Genomic DNA, 24,730 nt, shown 5'->3' on the forward strand with positions numbered 1-24,730 from the left:
TTTGTCTTAATTGCTACTTAATTCAAGTAGCAGAAATAACCATACAGCTAAAACATGGCAAATTTCAATATTATGGACTGATAGCCTGCTGATGTTACATACTCACAAAAGTGCCAAACATGCTTGTAAGAGATCAGGTAGTTACTGCAGGATATGGAAGTAATCTTGAGCAGGCAGAAGGGTGTATGTTCACCTTAGTACTTTTAGTATTCTAGTGCAAAACAAAGTTATAAAATGTAATGGTGTATTCAGGCTTAACTAATATATCCTACTTTCTGATGGTGAACTTATGGAGCAGCCAGGAACAACTAAATAGATCGTGATTCTTCAGGTAAGCAAGATGTTGGTATAAATCTTATCCCTGTGTCAAAAACTTTCCTTCCTTAAAAACTACTATGAAGAAATACTGACCCAAGTGAAGTCAGTAGCAATATTCTTAGAAGCAAACTAGGTCAAGATTTTACTTTTCCAATTTGTAACTGTACTTCTTTTCAGATATCACCTGAAATAGCACCAGCTGTATTTAAAAACTTAATGGCTGTTTTTTACAGTGAAGAGGAGAGTCCTTGGCAAAGGACTATTTTATGGATGTTTTTTAGTCTTTTATGATGCTCTCATAAAAAAAAAAGCTTTAACAACTAGAAAAGATACTACAACAGGTTCTAAAAGCAATGCTGACTATGCTGTTTAGAGAAGTAGGTGTTGAAGTAGTAAGAGACTGAACATGTGTGAGATGTACTGGAAGTGGTTTGTTAAACCTCATGTGGCTACATTCTCTTAAAAATCATCCCCACATGTAAAAGAATATGATCCTTTAAAGATGTCCTAAAGAGGTTTGACTTTATTAATTATTAATATGGCATAACCAAAGGAAACCATTTATGTTTTTGAACAGTATAGAGTCAAATAGCTTTAGTTATGGGCTATGTAACATGTAATATCCCTGAAACTATTCATCCAGGCTTAGCTGTAGCTCATCTTAACAAACTGTGGCTCTTCCTGCTTTCATGTTCTACTGTCCCTTCACTCCTTCCAGAGAGTTCTGCTGCCTTTAGGTGAAGAGAGGGGTGGAGAGAGAGAGACAAAACCAATTCTTCCTTTTATAAGTATTACAATGTACAGGACAGTATATAATATAACAATGTATGGGATGGAAGTGGAGAGTTGGTTGAGGGCCACATTAAGGCAGACTACACATTATAGAAGATGCACTGAGTATCTTGGTCCTTTCTTATTCCGTTCAAAACTGCACTGGACCAACATAGCTAACATCTATTGCCTGGGATCCACCACAGCACCTGCTGACTTTCTGAGGACGACATGAAGCTCCTGTCTCCAGTATGTGCTGTGGGAATTGCTGGCAAGATGAATTCTGAAGGCTATGGGGAATCACAGCCTTTCCTTAGGCCTGGGAGAGGGAAAAAACTAAAAATCAGGGATGGCTATAATTTATTTAAGCACACTCACCAGCCATATTTAAAGGAGGAAAGAAGGAGCAGAACTGGAGATTTTTGGTGGTATTCCAATTTATGTACAGTCTGTTAATTATTGCATGTTCTCATTAGCATATGTTCTGAATGTAGGAGATGGAGTCCTATTTGTGTAGTGTGGGCTTGTATTTGAAAATTTGTATGTAAGGGAGGCTGGAAACAGCCCAAGAAATGTACTTAAGTAGCTCTTCCTGAAAAACAGTGGCAAGTATTATTTTGCAAGAAGAGATGCTCTTCCTGTTCTGTCTGTGAATGCTAAAATAGGTACACATAAGGTCATGCACCTATGTCAAAAAGGGAAAGAAAGAAAGAATTAGACTAGGACATGCTCTAAAATACAACCATCCTCTGAATCATTCAGTGAATTTGTTAGATTATTTTTTTTCTTCTTTTCAGTCCTTGAGGCAGAGGAAATTCCTTCCAGTGTGCTTTACAAAATGCTAACTGAACCATTAACAAATAAATAATCCTGCCTACAGAGAGCTATCTTCCTTATGAAGTCACTTCCTCTCTCACTGTAAATCTGCCATATTATTTTGATGCCACTTTTGATAAATGAGATCACATACAAATTTTAGAGGTTAATTTCAGGTGAATGAATGAAAAGGCTACCACAAAATCCAAGACCTTTGGGTATACCTGTGACAACCTGGAACTTGAGATCATTTAGTGCTAGACGTCTTTAGTGTTTAAAGGCACAATTCACATGAGCCTCAAATAAAGCAATAAAAGAGTCTGCCTAGTGTGGCTTTTTTTCCCAGTCATTGTGATGTACACTTTAAAAGTGTTTGTTTTTCATCTATTATTTAATAATCTAGTACAATCTTTACTACTGTTCAGGGAGATGTTGTTAGACAAATAGGTTTTTGTTGTCTTTTTATCTTTCCGTTTTTTTGTGAAAGCAAATGGAGTCTCTTCATGCCATTAACCAAAGTGACTTGTAAACAAAGAGGCAATTTAACAGCATCCCCACAGCATTGCATTCCTACTTAACCCCGTGAAGACTGTGCAATGTGAAAACTCCAAGGATCAGAGAATTGTTTCTTTGCTGGGATTCTAGGAAATAAGCCAGTATTTTTACAGATACGTAATTGCACTTTTTTGAAACTACATTGTCCAAGAATATAATCCCAAAGGCAAGAAACCCCTACAATGGCCTTTCTATCCAGTCTGCACCTCTGATTGATTTCTCTGCTCTACATAACATTCATTTAGTGGAAGTGAATGATGAGCATTGTCAGACCTGCAGTGTAAACCAGAGCATTTCCAGGAAAGGAAGTAAGTTGTAACATCAAAGGAATTTTTAGGAGTGGAATGGCTGCTCTGTAAAGCATCAGGCTATTTGCATTCACTGCATTTGTTACAATATATACATTTATTTTCTATTAAATTGCCTGCTGTAGTATTTATTACTCTCACAGTTTGGTGTGTTAGTGACTTACCCATCATCCCCTCCCCCACACCAAAGTATCAGAGGTTTTTGTTACAAGTAAAATAAAAGTGCCACATAATTCAATCTGCTTTCTGTCAGAGCATTCAATATGTGCAGAAAAATTAAATTTGGGAGTGAGGATGGAAGGAAACAAAGGTTTGAGCTATCCACGAGGTCATCCTAGTTCTTCCCTGCTTGCTCAGGCAAAGTTACTATAATTACTCTTTCTCTAGAATAAGCATATTGCCCTTTACAGCAAAGACACTTATGTTTTAATAGTTACTGCTATTTTCAGCCTTTATATGCCAGAAGCTATAGTTGGTCTTGCCAGTATTCCTTTAAAAGTCACACTCACAAACTTTATTCTGATCATTTGTTTACACTTCATGTGATAGTCACAAAATGTTACTTTAAACACAGGACTTAAAGCAGAATTGACACCACCAATGTTATTTTTACCTACTAATAATCAGAATAACAGGTAATGCCCCAAAGCAAGGCAGTACCTTAAAGCAAACATAAATGCTACTGCTACCTCTGTAATAGTGTAATAGTGTTCTGATGATGATGTTAGGTTTTTGTTTTGTTTTGTTTTGTTTTGGAACACAATATTCTGTGACCTCAGATTGCTGTATTTTTTATTCTGGTAACATATATAATTAAAGAATCATAGAACATGATGGGTTCAAAGAGCCTCATCAGGATCATTGAGTCCAACTCCTGGCCCTTTGCAAGACACTCCAAAATCACACCATGTGCCTGAGATCATTGTCCAAATGCTTCTTGAACTCAGACAGGTTTGGTGCTGTGATCACTTCCCTGGGGAGTCTACCAGTGCTCAACCACCCTCTGGGTGAAAAACCTTTTCCTGATATTCAGCCTGAATCTCCCCCAACTCAGCTTCATGCCATTTCCTCAAGTGCTGTCACTGGTCATGAGAGTGAAGAAATCAGTGCCTGCCCCTCCACGAGCAAGTTGTAACTTCAGTGAGATCTCCCCTCAGTCTCCTTAGCACTAATTAGCAACAGGTACATATAGTCTACCAACAGGAAAAAGCTTCCACACATAATTAATTCTCCTTACAATCCACTCATTTATTTTACTATTCCTAAATATATCAAGGTCTGCCCCTACTGTTCAGTAGCTAGGTTTTAGTTCACCCATCTTACTTTAAACTGGCAAAAAGCTCCAGCCTCTCCAAGTCTGTCCACAGAAGGAAGGATGAACCCAGCAAAGGTGCTACTTTTCCATAAGCACCAGAAAAGCAGAAAAGTCTTGCTTTCAACAGCAGAAATAACAGCTTCAGTTGCTGCCATCAAAGTAAGCAGACCAGTTAGCTATCTTAAAAACCAGTATGCTTCAATGTAAATCACTAATGTGGGAATTGTCACCTGCTCTCAGTAGCCTTGACAGTCAGAACATTCCTGCTGTTTTAATGAGTGCAATGCTCCACTTCACCATACAACCATTTTTCTGCCCAGTTAAATACACCACAGCTATTAGAAATAGAAGACATAAGACTTACTCAATAAAGTAGACTTCCCCCTTTTCTGTATAAGCCATTTCCCAGTTATCAGGCAGTGGGCCCAAGTCATCATTTTCTTCAGGCTTGGTCTGCTTTGTTACATCCATATCCTCCTTTGCTTCTTCAGGCTGAGTATATCCTGGTGCAGGACACGGTTGGGGGGAAGATACCTCACCCAAGACAGCTGTACTCTTCTCTTCATGTTCACTTGATTCTACAAGAGAAGGAAAATGATGGCTTTTGTATTTCCAAGTTAATTGTGAAGAATTTACTCAGTGAAAGACTCTATGAACTGCAAGTCTTGAAATAAAGAGAAAAGTTCTGTTGGATTTACACACAGGTGCCTCTGATGTGCATTTTATCTGAAACACAATAAAAGAAAATAAAGCAATAAAACCAAAGTGAAACAAGAAACTAATAAAGAGTTCTGGCTCATTCTGTCCCAGGAGTGCTTCCAGACTAGCAGTAAGAGCTGAGCAGAAGGCAGCTTCATATCCAGCAGCGCTCCCGTCTCGCGTCTTAACTTTTCTAACTATACACACATAAAACAACTACCCTGCTGTTTTACTACTGATTCCAGATCCTTATCAAGTAAAAAAGTATATGCACTAATTGCTTTATCTATATCCACATACCAAAGAAATCAATGACACCCATCAATTTACAGCAATATATTAACTGTATAGGAAGTGATTGTGATTTCATTGCTGATAGAATCTGTGGGAGGCTGTTTCCCACAGCCAATGCCAAATGCTTCAACATGGCAACAATGCAGTCTGCAATAAAGTTCAAGAAGATGACAGTTTATTAAATTAACTGAGAGCAAAGAACTGTGCAGATACCTGTGTGAAATATGCAGGTGGAGGACAACTTGGGTGAATTGTTCTAATTAGCGGTGCTTATGGCAGCAAGAAAGAAGAGTAAAAAAAAATTAACAATAGTTTTAAAAAGCCCAGATTTTAATAAATCAATAAATCTGATGTTACAGCTAGCAATGGTAGAGATAAAAAGTTTAGGAGAACTGAAAAAGATTACATAAACAATAGTAAGATTGCAAGTAAAAATTGTTCTATGAAAAAGAAAAATAGTAAGTATAATCAGAAATAATTTTGATTAAGCCATGACTTTTCAATGGTCTGCTACTTGAGAAAGAACTGTACAAAAGATGGGAACCAGATTAAATTGCTAAGGATGAACACAGAAAAACAATATGGATATCTAACAGTAAAAAAGAACACTCAGTCTAGAAACTGGGATACAGTCAGGGACAATAGAGGTAATAAGAAAGCACATATATATATTATTATTATTATTATGCTTCATATATATATATGAAGCATAATAATAATAATAATAGCAAAAGTAAACTCATTCTACCATGTAGAAAGGAAGGAAAGCTAACAGTTTATGACGCATAAAACCCCCAAGGCAATTAAGGCTCTTTTTGCCTCAGTCACTACTGCAAAAAATCACCTGTGATTAAATGACTAACATAATTAACGTCAGCAACAGGGCTAAAGAACATGGAGTAGAGTGGGCAGAGAACAGGCCAGGTAAAACTCTGATGAAACAGCCGTTCTCAGTTGGCAGAGCTGGTTGAAATGAAAACCAGGATAGAGAGAGAACCACAGAGGCAGACTCATGGCTAGTAACGGCAACACCTTTGAGACTTCATGGGGAAAAGAAACAGAAAGGACAGACCCAGTCCCAATTTCAGCAAAGTATCTACAATTTAGGTTTTTAGATAGTTTTATATGCTTACTTTCCCAGGTACCTAAGATCCCTTTGAAATAATTTACTCAATTAGGCCATTATGTCTTTTTGTAAAAAAGAAGGAAGACCCATGAAACTGTAACTTCACATCTTTCTCTTTTTAATTCCTAGAAGGTTGGACCCAGCAATCAAATCACCTGCATGTAAACTCTTCAGAGGTTATAAGTATTTGTCAAGACTTTTCAGACAGAAATTGTGTCAAACTAATCTTTTTTCATGACAGAGGAACAGGTGTTGCTGCTCCTTGAGGAGAAATGGTAGATACAGCTTTCATTATCTAAAAAACACACTTTTGACACTGACACAAACCTTTCATAATAGCATGGAAAAACCCAAACAGATCCAGTCTTGAGCAGGGTGATGATCCACAGCACTACATCCACATGCAGCTCATGCTGCTAAATCATAACTTATACTTGAGCTATGTGATATCACAGTAATTTTATGCTGTTTGGAAACATAGATCTGTTTGTGGGAAGAAATAAATTTGCAACAGACACAAATACAAGTTTTGCTTAATTCAATCCCACAGCATAGCAGCAGGATTCCAGGGAGCTGAAGTTCCCTTCTTATCTGCTATCCCTTGCCTTGCATTGCCTTTTCAAAATATGGGGCCCCTATCTGGTGCCAAATTCCATAATCACTGGAAAAATATAGGATAGCGAGCAAATGCCGAGGCAGAATTCCTAATAAAAATGTAACTGAGGTATGGGGATGTGTGAGAGATGTCTAACCTTTATATTCAATCAATAATGATACTATTGCAAAGGAAAACAAACATCCTAACAGGCAGAAACAGTAAACATTTGCAATGCAAGTCCTTCCGCCTTCAGCTACAGGAAAGTTTAGTCAGGAGACCTGTGCTGTGTCAAGAATGTCATGTCAAGAAAGATGATAAAAAAACAACAAACCAAAAAAATATTGGAAGCATGGCAAGATTGAAAAACAGGTGGTTTTAGTCTTGAGGAGAAAAGATTGATGGAAGTATTTTCAAATATATAAAAGTTTCCTGCAAAGGAGAGACAATATGTGGTCTCCACTTGCCCTAAGAATAGGAAAATGTAACTGCTGATAGGCTTTTATTGGTATTTTGTTCTTATCTCTGCAAAGCAAAGGTAAGTCCTCATCTGTTTGACACAGCATTAACAGATCTGTGGGTTGTATTCCTGAGGCTGCCTGCAGTCTTGACCACTTTTCTGTTACAGGAAGGAAGATGTACAGATTAAACTGAATACAAGACATAAGGCCCCAGGGGAGATATGACCACAGTAGAACAAATACATTGGGAGTGCAGGTGCATCACACACAATGATTATTGATCAGCCAATTGGTCTGATAGACCACAGATGTGGTGACACTGCTGTGTCTTGCGATTTTACCATGCTGTCTGCAATATGTGTTCTTCTTCAAGATCTTATTTTCAACAGGTCTGAAGAGGTCAGATTCTTGATTTTCAATAACTATATTAACAAATCTCAGCTCTCATGATGACAGAAAAAAATAAGTTCAACCAAGCCTTAAGGATTAGAAAAATATTCTGAGCTTTTCTAAGCTATCAAAATATACCAAGGAAAAAAAAAGGACTTGATGCTTATTTAACAACTTAAAATAGAATTATTTTAAAGCTGATGTAATGAATAATTAATTATTGTATAATTATCTTTTAATAGCTTACTTTGAAAATGGAAAAGGCATCATGATGACAAAAATCCAAGTAATTAAGGTGTAATTGCCTAATCCTATTTAATAACTGTACACTACACAGCCCTATGGTGTCATCTTATCTTCTGTTATATGTATCTATCATCCTTCAGGTAGGGTAGATATTCACCTTAATGTTTTTCCTTCTGCTATATTCATTCATATGCAATGTTTCATTTGATAAAAACCCACAAACCACAGAGTTCTGGTTAAAAACTAGCAGTGTCTTTGTACACAAGTAGAGTTTGAAATACTACAATAAGGCACTGTGAGCATATTTACCTTTGGACAATATATGATATAAAAAAGATCCTAAAATTGTACCATAATATGAGTCCAGAGGTATTTTTGTCACAACAATAAACCAATCAATGGATTTTATGTCAAGAGAAATAGCCTACTGGAGCTTGTGTCTCACTACAAAACAGATTATATGGTCCAGCTTTCAAAATCAGATTAGCACAGTTTCTCAAGAGTGAGTGTCCTGGGAAGTGACAGAATAGACACCAGTAAAGCACCAGCAAGTATGTGAGGAATACAAAGCACTTTGAGGACAAGGTAATGTGTATATTAAAAATAACTATTTATCATTAAATACCACAACTTTATCTCTGTAGTTCCCAGCTCCAAATACCAGCAGTTAAAATATTACTGGCTGATATGACATATTCTCTAAATAATAACTGGTAGTTATGTTGTAATAATCTTAGCATTTGGGCCTTCAATGCTGCCGTTTACACTTTAAATTGTTTCTATTATTTAAGTTTCATTCTTGAAATTTGCCGCTAAACATGTAAGAGGACCTTGTCACTTTATTCCTTTATTTTAATGCTGCAGATTTTTCATGCAGAGAAGTAGTTCTCTTGTTCCAGAAGTACCAACTGAAATGCACTAAGTAATATCAGCAGAGGAACAAAAAATAAAGGAAATCCTATTCAATAGTAAGTTATGGGTGGTTCTTGCAGTTCTGAACAAAAATATTTCATCTCTTTATACTCCTATCATATCAAAAGACTAATTTTTTAAATTCTGTACAGGAAAGAGTCCACCCATTTTAAACAACTTTTGGATACCAGAGTAGTTGAATTCATGTTTGCCAATACACATGTATGTATTTTCTTGTGAAGATACCACTGTGCAGCCTTGGAGCTGCTCCCTTTCCCACAGAGCTGTAGCCCCATTCAGGGCTTGGTGCTTTGCATGAAGGCTCTGCTCCCACGGACACAGGGAGAACCAGGAGGGGACATAGGGAAGGAAAACAGGAGTCATGGGGGAGCACAGGGTATTCTGTGGGTCACAGGTTGTGACCTACCTGTAATAAACTGAGTTCAAAGAACACACCTAGAACAGAAAAAAACAGCCAATGGAGACCAGCTTTTGTATGTTTTAAAATCTCATGGCTCTTGGAATCTGCGTATGTTGGCTCATGCCTCTGGCTGTCTTTGCTGTGTAATAATAAAAGAATAAACTCAACCTATTGCCTGGGACTCGTGCACCTGGCATGGTGACTGATGGCACTGGGACTCTAGTCTTCTGTCTCCTTATCATCCTAAGGTCTGGAATAATAATTTTGAAACTTTATGTCATATGTTACCCCTCAATTAATTTGAGCCTGACAGAACTTTATTCTCTGGGTGGAACTTATCATTGCTCAAGTAATGTCAGAATAATGCACATATATAAGCATGCCTTCAAGGTTAGAGTGATTCTTCTGGAGTTTGGATGATAAATACTTCATCAGTCAGAAGTGGGAAGCAAATGTGACATGACCAACACAGTGTCAAAGCATGATGCTGGTTGTGAAGGAGACTGACTTAATTCTCTGCAGACACAAACAGCAGTAGCAGTAAAAACTGACTATCTGACAAGTTGCAGGTTGCAATTTGACCAAGACTCTTTTTGTCAAAGCATCAGTTTTGCAGAAATCATTAATTTGAACACTGTCCATCAGGAAAGGCTTCTCAGGTCCAAGATGCCTTACCCACTAATGTAGGCACTAAGCATAAGAACCCCAGTAATAACTCTAGACTTGGCCATCTTAACAGCTGATCTATAGATTATGTCTTTCATATTTGCTTCCTGGCAATTAAATTTAGCCATCTGGGCTTCTCTGCATCTGTAGGCTGAATTAATCACTCTAAATTGTAGAGGTGATCCCCTAAAATAGGTATCTAAAACAGCTTTGCTCTCTTACTCTTTGCAGTTGCTTCTTTATATCAAGAGAGCAGGGACAAACAATGGAAACAAAAAGGCATACAATTTACTAAATCTGGATGAGATAAATCCCATCTCTCAAATGATACGATTTTGTTTTAGGGAACATGATTCTGGATGAAGGACTAAGACTGCTCCATCCTAAAAAGGCCCAAAATCTCATCCTGAAGCATGGAGAAGGATTCCAGGTGGGTCCTAGGCTGAGGATAGGTGACAAAAATACAAAAGAATAAAAACACTGTGCATCACAAATTACTGGGAAGACAATTATGGCCAGTTTTTCCATATACAACTGTTTCAGAGAAATCCAATGCACACAAAGCATGACATGTGGAAGATATTAATGAAAAATTGATAAGCGCAGACACACAGATTATGACAACAGATGCTGAAAAGTTGATTAAGATGGGTTTCTCAGATCTTAGATCTCTTACTATTTCAACCTAGTAGTCCTAGGTGCTACAGCACTCCTTTGAGTTGACAGGCTCAGATATGCAGTTGACATTAAGTTGCTGAGCATCTTTTAAAAAATGCGTCAATGTTTCAGATGTCCCAAGAGTCCTATAGTTAATAAAAGCCTCCTGCTGGAAGTGAAGCATTATACACTTTCTAAAAGAATTGGAAATAACAAATATCCTACCTTTGCCGATTCTTTATAAAAACTAGATTTCTGCCTCCACCAAGAGTTTAATAATAAATAAATGAATCAAAATATTCTGGTTTTCCTGATTGTTCAAAGACACAAACTAGAAATGCACTCACATTTTAGAGGTAACTAAGCCTCTGTCAGCTCACAGAGAAAATGACTGCAGTAACAGGGTCTGTGGGAGCCACACTGCCCAACAAAGGCAACACAGCATGTATGTACAGAGCCGCTTTGCTACAATCCCCAAAGTCCTCAGTCAGTGTATTTGAACAACAAACCCCTGCTTATGAAACCATGAAAGCCAACACAGGCACTGCTTGTTCTGCTGGCCACATGGACAGGAATCACTCGGGGGGAGGGGGGCAAGGAAGGGAGGAGGAGGAGGGGCTGTCTTACACCCATGCTCATGTATTTCATTTTGTAACACAGCACATGCCAGTGCTGCTTCTTGGGTGCTGCCTAGTCATCGTTCACATCGCATTTGCCTGGGAGAAGCAAATTGTAAAGGAATGGATTGCAAGGAAAATGCAGGTAAACATTGACTCTTGATACTGGAGCTGAAACATATTGTCCTGGAAATTGCTCCTCAGCAATGGTCTGTTATGTGGCACATTTTGAATAACTACAGAGAATGATCTTTCTAATGATTTCTACAATACACATCAGAGACCAAATCCTGCCTTTGCCTCTTTCACCGTGGTAGTATCCTGGCAACAGAGGCAGTGCTTATGTTTTATGTAAGGATCTCTGGGCTTCATCCTTTCCTGCTTAGCTGTGTAGGAGAGGCATTAGGTGCCAATGCAATGTTGTGTGGAAAGGATGAGCAAGGCTCTCACAGCGTGTGACGGCAGTGGCCAGGGAGCAATACTGCAGCCCTTTGGAGAGCTGAGGGGAAGAACTAGACCCATGCACCCCTCTGCTCCCTGACACCCTCCTGCTAGATGGGGATGGACTCTGTACAGGGATTTGCCCTTATGTGGAATGTTAGAGAACAGCTGCAGGAAGGCACGTGGCAAACACATCTGTGATGGGAAGCTATTAAATTCAATATACTTTGTAAGGCAGTAGGAGGAAAAAAGGTATATATAGACTCTGCAGTATGAAAATCCTTTCACAGTGCTTAGAAGATTAGGCAATGGATATTTTGTTTAACAGTAACCTATACATTTAGAGAACTTGCAATATTTCATTTTATCTTCTCACGTGTATGATTTTCACTACAGACTTCAACACTCTCTTTCTGAATTTCTAAGTTTACCAAAAAGGAGTCACAGAATTATTTTTCAGAGAGATATATCAGTATGAATTATTTAATTTTCTACTTGAAAATCAACAAAATAATTTCTTCTTAAATGCTGTTTCAGAATAAGAATTACCATGCACTGTAAAACTCTGCCTTGCTGAAGTGTTGAGGGGGAAGTTAATTACCTGCTTCAGAAAAGGCTGGAGTGTTCTCACTCAGGATACCAGTCAGTACTCTGATCCCCTTTTTTTCTGAAGCACTGTGATCCAAGGAGTAAACAACAGTTGGCTTTTAGGACTAGATATCTGAAACCCATGTCAGCTCTATGCAGGCTCTGAAACATTGCTGAAAAGGGTCCTCCTGGTTCTATTGCCAGCTGTTTCATTGGAACTGCCACAAATCTGCTAATGTGATGACTTCCACAATATTGCTAAGATTTCATAACAATTTTCAGAAGTTCACATCATGATGTGGTGAGCAGTCTTTTGAGTATCACCATTTGAGAACAAGACCCGAAACAGAAACTTTATTCATTTGACTAAATTACAGTTCTCCAGACTCCCTCAATAGCCAACAGACTGAAACAGGCACTTGTGACTGATTTGCTAAGCTAGAAATCTAAAACAGGTCACAGAAACTATCTTCAGAAAGTAGGTATTTTTCTGTTTGGTCTATAAAGAGGGTTCAAAGGGACTAGTTCAGAGACAGAAATCTTTACAGTAGCTGAGGTAAGTCAGATGACTCCCCAAAATGGAGGTTAAGTAATTTGTTTTAGGCTTCAGAGACACCCTATTATTCAGGATTCCAGGCTTCCACTCTTGCAAGAACATCCTTACCTGAACGTGCATATTCTCACTGCAGAAGGAGGTAACTGAGGACTCTGTGAACAAGAGAAATGCACTGCAAAGTAAGAAGGAAGAACAGACCTGGTGTTACTGTCACGTCATTGCCATTGACCACAGGTCTTTCTTCCTCCTCCTCCTCTGGTGGTTCAATGCCTGTCTTCTCCATATTGCTCACAGACTTATTCCTCTTGCGCTTGCCTTCAGCCCCGGGAGTGGCACCTGGGAGGATCTGGTCTGTCACATTTAACAGCAGTGGAGCTGGTTCTGCTGGAGGCTTTGGAGTGCCGTAATAGTTGTCTGGAAAAAAAAGAAAAGAAGCAAAACATAAGATCGCAGAAATACATGTGCTGCTGCTGCTTCTTTTGTCTTATATGGATGGATTGTGTGAGGTAGGATCGGGTTCATCAGCTAATATAAAGATTAGTTCAAAAGGTTTCCTGTGAAATTGAATATTTACCTTTCATGAAATGGTAATTAATTTTCTTGGTGGTAGCACTAGTGATCAAATCATGCTCACAAGCACATATCATAATAACACTTCCTGAAACTTGAACAGGCTAAATTTACATTCCTCTCATCCAAATGCCTTACAAACAGGCATTTTGTAAGAGCTAGTCTGTTATTTCAAATAATTGTTTTGGACAAATTAGTTTTACAACATTTATGCCACAAAACAAGATTTCTGAAGGATCAAAATGATGGTAAAAGTATCAGAGAGTAAATAATCATTCAGTGATTCAGAGATTTGAAGTTTTCAGTAACATATGAACTATCTTGGTTTTCATATTTGTCAAATTTTTGCTATTCATGAGATCCAAATTTTTAATAGTCAATGCTAATATATTTTCAAAGAAAGTCAAAACCTTATGCTTTAGGGCTTAACATTTTCTCAAAGTACTAAGGAATTCTGAGAAGATTTAAGGTGGCTGACAGATAACCCTCTATTTGTCTCCCATGAAATTTCTGGCAACTTCCTTTGAGTCATGTACTTTCTGTCAGGAGGATTATTATGTTAGATGGACCCTGGTTTCATTTTATTTATCGATGTTTGTATGTTTGCATTTCTAGCACACCTGATCTCACAATTGGTTTCTTACTGATACAGAAAATTTGTCATCCAAAATACCGTTAAAAATAAAATAGTAGCATAATTAAATAAAAATAGTATAAAAAGCATGTGCTTTCTAGAAACAAACAAATAGTAATAGAAGACATAAAGAGGAAAACATGCTATGTATGCAGTTATCTTTTTTCATCTGTAAGTTGCATTGAAGGGCAGTGAACATGATGCTTTACAAGTAGATTTGCAGTAGTTATTATGGGAAATGAAAAACACTGTCCAGGTCTGAAAAATTTTCAAAAGGAAAAAAAGCACTTGTATAAGGATATGAAGCTGCTGAAAATATTTGTAGACTGCATGACCATTCTTTAATTTCTTATCCCACAATTTAGGACTTTTGCATGATCAAATAGCAGTAGCCACTGACAAAAAATATTTTAACGACATAGGCATGAAAAAAATAAATGCATGTGGTTTGCCAGCACAGTAAACCACTATAAAATACATTTTGCAGGTAGAGTAAAATTATTACTAGCACTTGTATTCCCGTGTGTTTCCAATGACTTACAATGTCCAGCCACATGACCACCTCAATACATGTAAATTGAGCAACCCTGCAACTACTGAATACTCCATGAATTTTTCACAGTGGTTTGGCAAAACAATACTCAGATGCTTCTGTAATTGTAATACACTAGAAAAATTTACTCTGCTAAATGGTGCTCACATCACTCTAGGCTTGGGGTTGGCTGAATGAAACCCTGAGTTGCTGAAGATGTTCTTTGGATTTTATGAAATGGCAGCCTTGGAGGCAGTGCTTCACTGGAAGTCTACTTTTCTATTGCTTTAAGAACATGTTGCCTTTTTGGTGAGAGTACATATCTGAAATATCACATATTTTGAAAAAAAAAATTCCTCAATTAAAAGTCTCCCTGGGCTAAGCCATTTTACCAGTCTCAGTCAATGCCACAGATGCCTTAAACTTAACAAAACTTGTAAAGTATGCACTGATTTCCACTAACTCCATAAATATCAGCACACATCTCCCGGGGTTATAGTACCACTGTGACACAAACTGAGAAACTAAAAATGCAGTACCTTGGCTTTTTTCCCTTTGTTCTTAATTTTGCCTTTGTCATACAAAATCAAGTGCAGTAGTAATTAGCAGTAAAGCTAATATCCTGAATAGTACATGAGATGTTTTAAATGAAGGATACTCTCATTTTATTTCTAAATATTAAACAATTTTTCACTTTAACTGATTATATGCATTAGTGGAGACTGAGATAGAATTCACTAAAAAAATAAATCTATGAACATCATTCATAGAAAAATATAAGGAAAAATACATATGTAAGATTAGGAGCCAAGGAGGATTTAACTCATTCGGTTTCAAATTGAAAATGCAGTATAATTTCCAATTACTGGCCTCTAACATAATATGTTATGTCCATTATGATCCAATAACCTTTGATTTAAAAGTGAGTTTTACATTAATTGCTACCTGTCTGTAAATCTACCTACACTTAATTAAAAAACACCATGCATAAACAGTGCAAATAAAAATAAGAAGTTGGTTCACAGATATTGATACAATAAGTACATCATACAAAATTAGTAAAAGAACTCATACAGTTCCAATAGACAAAATATCTGAGAGAACCAGCCATTTCAATGAAAGAGCAATGCTCCATTACAAAAAAAAAATTAGAATCAATGTAAATGTATCTTTTAAGAAGAGGAGATTCTCAGTGTCTTGAAATTCGTTACTTAGTACTTGGAACATTAGAGCTAATGAGAGACTCTCTCATAAAACCTTAGCAAATGTCATATCTAGGCATAGTGTGGAGACTAAATGTTTAAACTTTTGTTACCATGATGTTTGGAAAACCTCTGATAAAAACAGCACTCTTTCATCTTGACTGAGCAAGGCCAGGGCTGGTCCAAGAGGTTACTATTGAAACACTAATCTTAAGGTACTGAAATTCACCTTCCTGTAAGTGCAAAAGGCACACCAAATAAATAAATTCAGTAGTGGTTAATTTTAAAAAACAAATCAAGAAAAAGAATAAAAAAAGGAAAGCCTACTTAAAGTAAACATACATTCCATGCTCATTAGAAGTCAAAACCACCAGCAGTTAGAAGTTTTTTAAAAGATGAATAGAGCACAAACCAGACAACACCTTTATAGCACTATACAAAATCACATAGTACCCTCTCTTTTGTATACTGCCTGCTGTTCTGTTACTTGCCTCAAAAATTACATGGGGGAACTAAAGAAGGGCAATTAAAGCTTGGAACTGCTTAAATTGATTTGGAGTTTTCAGCTTGGAAATGGAACAACTGAAGGGGGATATGGCAGAGATGTATAAAAACAGGAGAACACTGGGAAAGTGCCTAGAAAAATCAATGAATAGATGCTTGGCTTCTCACTACATGAGAACAAAAGGATGTCCAATGAAATTAGCAGGTTTAAAACAAGCAAAAAGTGTTGGCTGTTTTTTCACGCAGCATAAAGGAATGGTGGCATTCACTGCCAGATGCTGCCAGTATCATAAATACAGTCAAAAAGCAATTATACAAAGTCATGGAAGAAAAAAGGACCATGAAAGCCTATCAAATGTAAAGGAACCAATTCTGAATCAGCAGTTCCATACAGTCAGATTGGTGGAATGCAGAATGTTAGTCTGCATGCCTTCCTTGTTCCTTGATTTTACACTTTACCATCTACCAAGGGGCAGCAGTAGAGGCAGAGTATGGGGCTACAGTTTCTCTCAATTTGACTGTGCTGCCGCTCTATTACTCAGTGGCCTCCTTGTTGTACTTAAAAAAATGTGCATCCCCTCCTCTGCCACCCCAGCACAGAGTGAAGAGGTCAATTTAATCCAGCAGAGTTTAAGCTGTGTTCTTTGTGCTGCAAGTTGAAACAAAGCCTCCAAGCAGACAGGCAGTGCAGAAAAATCACCACTGCTTAATCCTTGTGGCTGCTGTTCCTGACTGCCTCAGTGCTCCCAGCTGGTTCTGAGTGCAGCTGAGCACTGAAGATGGTGTAGCCTAACCTGTTTGCTGCCAAAGTGGCTTGGAAGCCAAGGCATAGTTACAATTACCAAGCATCCCTTGCGACCCCTAAGCTGTATGAAAAGGTCTACCTGATTGTCCCAGGAGAAAGTCAGACAAATTACTGGTGAGGTTAGCTCAGGTGGCAGAGACCGGATCAGGAAGTCAGAAACTCACAAGAAGGAGAAAAAAGGGAAAAATAAGGAGGACAAAACAGCTGCTTTTTTTTTTTTTTTTTTTTTTTAAGCCTTAACCCAGGCTCATCTATGTCTGGAAGTAGCAAGACTTTTATTTTATCGATAAAGTGTTTGATGATGAAGCAATATCCTAACTTTCTTCCTGAGAAAAGGTAAGCTCTTGGGGAAGAAAAAAAGACAAACCATTTGGGTGGTAAGAAAAAAGCAGAAAAATTATCATGCTAAAATGATACCAAGACTCAGATCTACTGAGAGGCACTACAGCAATGTGATCAATGCTCTGTGATCCCAATTACTGGGCACAGTTATAAATGTGTTTTCCATGCTGTGATCTCTTTTGTGCTCCACTGAAGGGACTGACCTACATGCATTTCCCTCTGCCTGGCCCTCCTAGTTTCTCTCCCTTTCTGTGAGGAAAGAGCTAAAAAGCAGCATAGGGTGGACACCTCCACTTGCCATCCTTCTGCACAGAGAAGGGAGAGGAAGGGCTTTGTGCCAGGTCTGCACCTCAGGCTGTGGAGGAGGATGTGCACCTTTAGCTCCTGGGACCAACCAGCCTGAGCCTCCCACAGTGTGGAGGAAGGGGGTTATTGCTGACAATGTCCTTCACTCCTGAAGCTCCACTGATCTTATGCAAGAAATGAAACAGTCTAGTTTAAAAATGTGTTATGAAAAGCGAAAAGTGGTGTTGAGAAATTAGGAAATTACAGTAAGAATAAACAATTACACAGAAGCCAAAAGTTTACAGTATGAAACTTCAAACTGTGACATTTCTTACATTTTGAGCCCAGAACAGATACACATTCCTTTTCATGCTTATTTTTAGAGTGAGATGAAACAATACCCAGCTACAAACACAAACCTGCTTCTGCTTATTCAGCGTCCTCATTTAGATTGATCTGTCTTTACTGTTTATACAACTTGGAATTGCTGAAGTATCAGTCAAAATTGTGAGTCAGCCACAACTCTAGGAAATGAAAGATAAACCTTATTTTTCAGTTATGAGAACAACAACTGCAAATGTTATGATAAATGTTAAAGCTCTCCATATCTGTTTTTGTGATCACTCATTGTTGATAATAAATAAAGGGGAAAGTCCTCTGAACTCTAATTGTTGTCTATATTTGAGTTACATTTGGTATTTTAACAGTTTAAAAACATTGTGAAAATTAATGGATTGCAATAGTATACAGATTTTTAGGCAGGAAGATATTCAATTAGTTTTAATTAAAATAATAATGTGAATAAATGTGAGTATTTTATTATTTGACTAAAAGAAGATGGTTGCATTTATTTATTGCTAGAAGTCTATTGCATACAACAAGAAGCATTTGTTTATAATCTATATTGGTTTATAGTCAGTGTCCAGATGAAGACTGGTGATAAGTGGTGTCTCTCAGCAGTCCATAATGAGACTAGTACTGTTTAATATCTTCAGTGTCATCACCAGTGGGACTGAGCGCACTCTCGACAATTTTGCAAGCTGTGTGGTTCAGCTGACATGTCTGAGGGAAGGGATGCCACCCAAAGGGGCAGGGACAAGCTCAAGAAGTTGGCCCATGGGAATCTCATGAGGTTCAACAAGACCAAGTACAAGGTGCTGCACCTGGGTCAGGCCAAACCCACAGTACCAATGCAGGCCTGGGGAAGAACAGATCAAGAGCAGCCCTGCCGAGAAGGACTTGGGGGTGCTGGTGGATGGAAAGCTGGATGTGACCTCTCAATGCGCACTTGAACCCCCAAAAGCCAATTGCGTCTTGGGCTGCATCAAAAGCAGCATGGCCAGCAGGTCAAGGGAGTGGATTCTGACCCTCTACTCCACAATGGTGAGACCCCACCAGTAGAGGTCCTCAGTAGAAGAAAGATATGGACCTACTGGACCAAGTCCAGAGGAGGGACACAAAAATGATGTACTGCTCCTATGAGGACAGGCTGAGAGAGTTGGGGTTTTTCAGTCTGGAGAAGAGGAGGCTCCAGGGACACCTTATTGTGGCCTTTCAGCACCTAAAACAGGCTTATAAGAAGACTTTTTAGAAAGACTTGTTGCAATAGGATAAGGCATAAGGATTTTAAACTGAAAGAGGGTAATAAGAGATAATAAAGAAGATATTTTTTATGATAAGGGTGGTGAAACACTGGAACAAGTTTTCCAGAGAGGTAATGTCCCATCTCTGGAAACATTCAAGGTCAATTTCCACAAGGCTCTGAGGAACCTGATCTGATTGTAGGTGTCCCTACCTACTAGATGACCATTAAAGGTCCGTTCTGACTCAAACAATGCTACGATTCTATGAAAACCAATGGGCTTTTCATAACAAGATATTTAACTTAACCTGCTTTGGATCATACAAACGAACTATTATGATCTATATTCACCCTACCTAGCTTTAAGCATTTAACTGATGCTAACCAAGTTATATAATTAATTGGTATTAAGTGACGCAATCATCTTCTAGGAAGTGTCCAAAAAAATATCTCCATCTATAGTGATCCACAGCCTACAATCCCTGGGACATCAGGCTCAAAATCTGCTCCAGTCTAGAGTTAATACCTTGCATTCTTTGGAGGCAAGCCTAAGTGTAAGTGTCTGGTAACTTCCAAAAGACAGCAAGAAAGCAAGCCTATGGTTTGATATTATTTAGGGCAGGCTCAACACTGGTGGTATAACCAGCAGCATAAGACTGTAAGTGGTTGTTAGTCCTTCAAACTTTGTGTTAAATTTTCATGGCAAATATATCCCAGGTGAATGGATTGCAGACTTCTTCTTTAAAGGATTTGGTATTAGAATCATGGAATCATTAAGTGTGGAAAACACCTATAAGATCATTAAGCTCACCTGTTACCCAGCACTACAATGCTCACCACTAAACCATGCCACAACTACATGTTTTTTGAACACTTCCAGGGTGATTCCACCACTTTCTTGAGCATCATGTTTCATTGTGTGCAATAGATGTCAAAGACAGGAAGGAATTCTTAAATGGAGGATCTGTGGACCTCCATGAGCCAACCATGGCTTTCACTTTGTGCTCACACATGACTTTGCCATGGAAGTATGCCCAATCAATTGACATCTTCTTACTAACTCACTTTACTCTAACATTTCTGATCGTCTGTATATGTAGTTTAAAGCATTCTTTTATATGTCCTGAAACACGTTGTACAGTAGAAATAACACAAGTATACAATATATTAAAACTGAAAAATTCCTTTTTTCAATAGTCTTACAGCCATCTCGTAAAATTCCTGAAGAGGAAAACACTACATAGACTTTGCTAAAATACAATTAGTGATGTATTTTAACAAAATTCAAGACAATTACCACCTCCTTAAGGAAGTCTAGCAAACTTCTTTTCACCCACTCACCCTGAGTAATTTATTTTGACGGGTGACTATACTATAATTAGGACTTTTTTAATCATTGCTGTAAGGTTGGGTGAGTAGATTTTGTTCTTCGGTTCATAAATTTTCATGATGGTTTTGCCAACCTACATGATGGATTAAAGTTGTAGAATTCTTAGCGTGATGCCAAAGAAAGTGGAATTAAAAAATGAAGCCTTCTGAAGCCTTTAGATTTTAGATTTACATTGGCATTATTTTTATCATGAACTTGGGACATTCAGAGAGCAAAGAAGCCAGGAAAGGTCATAGTTCAGATGTCTCAGAATTTAGAGAAAAGAAAGTTATTATAACATAGATTTGCAATTATGTTTTTGAACAGCTCCTTTTTTGTTCTCTGAAATATTTGCAAGCATAATTATACTTTTATTATGATCTATGCAGCTACTTTTAATTTCTCTTTCTGGCTACTTTCAGTTTCTTTCAGCCAGAGACTGAAGGTCCCAGAGATATCTTTGCTCTTCTTTTTCTAACTATGTCTTTGAATCCAGATTTCTTAGTTCTCTGAGCCTTGCTGCTACATTAATGTCTAAATTAAAAATACAAATTAAAATTTATTTACTTTGGGAGTGCTCTCTCACTGAGTTACACATGATATACAGAACTAATTCCATACCTGTTGAATATAGAGATCCCTAGGGATACTTGTTAAAAAGTTTGTTTTCCCCCACCTTGCTATTTTCTATCTGTATTGGGTTTTAGCTATAACTAAAGCTACTCAAAAGAAATACTTTCTGGACATCTCCGGGGTTTTGCAGAACAGTGTTTAGATTTATTGCCTGTGCATTCCCAACAAGCACTTGAGCATTTTCTGGCAGGGGCTGTCCAGCTGTTTCCCAGAGGCAGGCAGGTTTTGGATGTCTTGTGTTGCTCCTACTCTTCCACAAGCAAATTTGTCATTTGGGTTGGTCTCTGCAGCTTCTCCTAACAGACATTAGGCAGATATGCTACTTCTGTGTTAAGTAATGACATTATAATAACTGGCTTCAGGATTGTCTATTCATCTACATTAAAATTAAATCACTAATTATAGCTGTGTTTTTTTGCCCAAGAGTGTTCTGGCCCCCAATGAATGCAATAGCAGAGGAACTTTCTGAATTCACAAATACAGGGATGGAGACAGACAGGCTGTCAAACCTTCCAACATGACAGACCTGCTGTTCTCTTACTGTTGGATGCCAACAGACCCAGTAAGAATCTCTCTTTTCCATGCAGACTGGGAAAGACTGTATAAGTAAGGATATATGAGTACAGTTTTACTTCTTAATTAGTATTTTTTCAAGGTAGATATGAGTAGCAAATTAATTTTTGTAATCTTAAGGTTCTGATAGAGAATATCACATATGCATAGGGGGTGGTCTAAAACAATTCTGATTTTTAAAAGTTTTGAGGACCCCAAAATTAAGGCATACTGAAAGAGAAAAGAGACCAAAAACCCCCTAGTTCTGTGAAATTTCTAATTCTGCTCTGCAAAATGTTTGCACAGCAAGGCTGCTGAACAGCATGAAGTGCTAGAGCCACTTTGTTCAGGTACAGATTGTCTAGTAATTATAAAAACTAGTGTACCATGGTTAGAAGTCATACATTAAACTAAGCTAGACAATTCAATAGGATGAAATGGTAAAGATCTAAGATTTTGTAGAGTTGAAGCCAAGGTTTTGCAAGTTTGACAGGTCATGTCACTGAACAAAGAAAAGGCAGCAGTCCAGCAGTGATGAAGACGCTTCAAGACCACCCTGAAGAATGAAGTCAGGAGACCACTACCCAAATTTGAAGCCAAAAGGAAAGCTCTGCCCAAGATGTTACTCAAACAAGGCAGGCAAGTTTTGCCCAGTATGAACTGGTTTGCCTCCAACATTGTCAATAAATACCTTTACTGCTATTAGAATAAAACCTTCTCTTAGCAGCTATTTTTATGGCATTTTTGCTTATCTCATACATAAGTTAATTCTCATTTTAAAAAATATATTTTCCTCAGAGATGTCACTTCATGCTTTAGTGTATTTCAGAGAGTTCAAACTCCTAAGTTTTGTGCATTCCTGCTTCTAGAGTTCCATTTTACATACTGCTTTTCCTTTTAACTACTCTTTTTTCCCCCCTCTTTTAAAGTACTAGGGTGGCTTTTACCTATAAATACTCTGCATTCCTTAGATTTTGCTAATTAATCTTTTAACTATTTGCTAAAACCCATCTACAAATTTAAGCATATATGCAAGACTAATCCCTAAAGCTGTGTAAGACTATAAGAAGCAAGTAGAAAGAACAATTTCACCTTTACAAAATCCAATACTGCCTGAACTGTTTTCATCATCCCTTTAATTTCTACCAAGACCAAACCATGTGAACAGATACAATCCTCCTGAGCACGAAATCTCTCACAGAAGGGAAATAACAGTTCTCCTGTCAGATGTGGGAATCCCATGGGTTGAAAGTGTAAATACATTTAAGATAATGTAGCTACAAACCATCCTGTGTTAAGGCCCACTGGAGGTGGCTACAGAGAGGGAACTGTCTTGCTTTAAGGTTCCTCGAAGATTAAGGTCCTGACCTTATTTCTCCCAAATATTCTTCAAGTCTGTTTTTCCCTCTGAGAAGCAGAACACATCAGTTTTAAATAATGGTCTAGAAGAGAGAGGACTGCTGATGTGATGCAGCAGTGTGCTGTACACACTGCACATCATCACAGACCTCCCAACCACCAGCAAATAGGAAATGAACTTTAACTTTCATTTTTGGTCTTATACTGAGCACAGTGTACCAGAAGTAAAAAAATCTATATAGAGCTCTATAAAAGGCTACTCTTATATATTTAAGGAATATCATGGACAAAGGGACAGGATTTAATAATTAACACAAAATGGGATTTGGACTTTACAAGCAAGAATTACAGAGGTATGAATGTAGGATATTGGAACAAAACTATGCAACAATACAGCTTGATAAACACATTAGTAACTATTCTTTAGTATTTTGCACACTTTAAAGCATCTTCTAAAAAGCAGTAGTACAATTTGAAATTCCTGCTTTCCCAGAAAAGGGACATAGTTCAATTCCTAAGCAGTGTATTCTTTGCTGCAGCTAAGCAGAGATATCAAACTACTTTCCACCACACCTCTCTTTTTTGTTGTTATCTGGCTGTTATTGTCTGGATACAACCACTCAGTAGTCACTTATCGCTGTGTCTGATCCCTAAATGATATAGAGTGGGTTTTTAACTAAGCTTACTTTTCCTGCTCAGAAGTTAGGTGTCTAAAGTAATGAACTCTCTCTACCCAGCTGCCTGGCATAGTGATCTTAGGTGGGATGAACTGGTCTCTGGAAACATGTGGTTTTTGGCTGTTGACCTTACAAAAAGGTTCAGATACCTCTAAGATTACTAATGATAGAGAACATGATTCAGACCTTTAATGATGAAGGTCCCAGCAAACTAAATCGTTCTATTACTTTCTGCCTTTTAGGCTAAACAAACTATAGGATTTTCTATTTCCCCTTGTGTATTTTATTGCTAAGGTTCTTGTAGAAGTAAAAATCCTTTGCCACAGTAGAGAACAGCTTGCAACAGAGTCCCTCTGTTTTGAGGGTAATGCTTACCATGTTTTATACCCTTAAAAATTATCTGGAAAGATAAGAAAAGACTTAGAGCATTTTTAGACAAAATTTTATCTAGTGTAGCCTGGGCCACAGAAGTGGATGTTTCTGAAGCTTCAGATGGACTAAAAAAAAAAAAAAAAGAAAAAACTGTAAGTTTAGGGGAAGGCATCACAGTACCTGCAATTCATTATTGATTAATGCAAATCAGGGAACCTTTGTGTTGTGAATGACTATGCTTTCTAGAGAGATGGCATTACTACAGACATCTCACTGTATGGTAGCATCTTCCTTCTGCTAAATAATAAGCAAAGCTAGAATCATAAACTGAAGGAAGACAATGGTGTGCAATGCACATCTTCAATAATCTAAGACTTGTATTGCACACAATGCTGGCCCAGACTTTTTTTAAGGGGATGATGCCGTGAATGACCCTTCCCCCCAAAAAAGGACTTCGAGCCACGTTAGTGTAGGGTAAGATAAAAAGTAAAGGTCCTTTAATAACACAGGGCCTACAGCCCACAGGAATACAGGATGACATGCATGTGTCTCAGTTCTTG

The 24,730-nt window shown here is 37.8% G+C and overlaps 1 protein-coding gene across 10 annotated transcripts in view; it reads right to left on the bottom strand.

Moving 5' to 3' along the window:
* Positions 1–24,730, bottom strand: part of MAGI2 (membrane associated guanylate kinase, WW and PDZ domain containing 2) — a 729,608-nt gene that overhangs the window by 227,417 nt on the left and 477,461 nt on the right. For 9 of the 10 annotated variants that reach the window (XM_071552704.1, XM_071552708.1, XM_071552706.1 and 6 more), the window contains 2 exons: positions 12,951–13,166; positions 4,448–4,661 (listed from right to left, as the gene is read on the bottom strand). In XM_071552704.1, coding sequence (XP_071408805.1) covers positions 4,448–4,661; positions 12,951–13,166 — 430 coding nt within the window. Of the gene's footprint in view, positions 1–4,447; positions 4,662–12,950; positions 13,167–18,045; positions 18,113–24,730 lie in introns of those variants that run through there. The other variant, XM_071552712.1, reaches the window with a different exon arrangement.

Source organism: Pithys albifrons, chromosome 3 (genome assembly GCF_047495875.1).
Source record: "Pithys albifrons albifrons isolate INPA30051 chromosome 3, PitAlb_v1, whole genome shotgun sequence".
NCBI classification, from domain to species: Eukaryota; Metazoa; Chordata; class Aves; order Passeriformes; family Thamnophilidae; genus Pithys; species Pithys albifrons.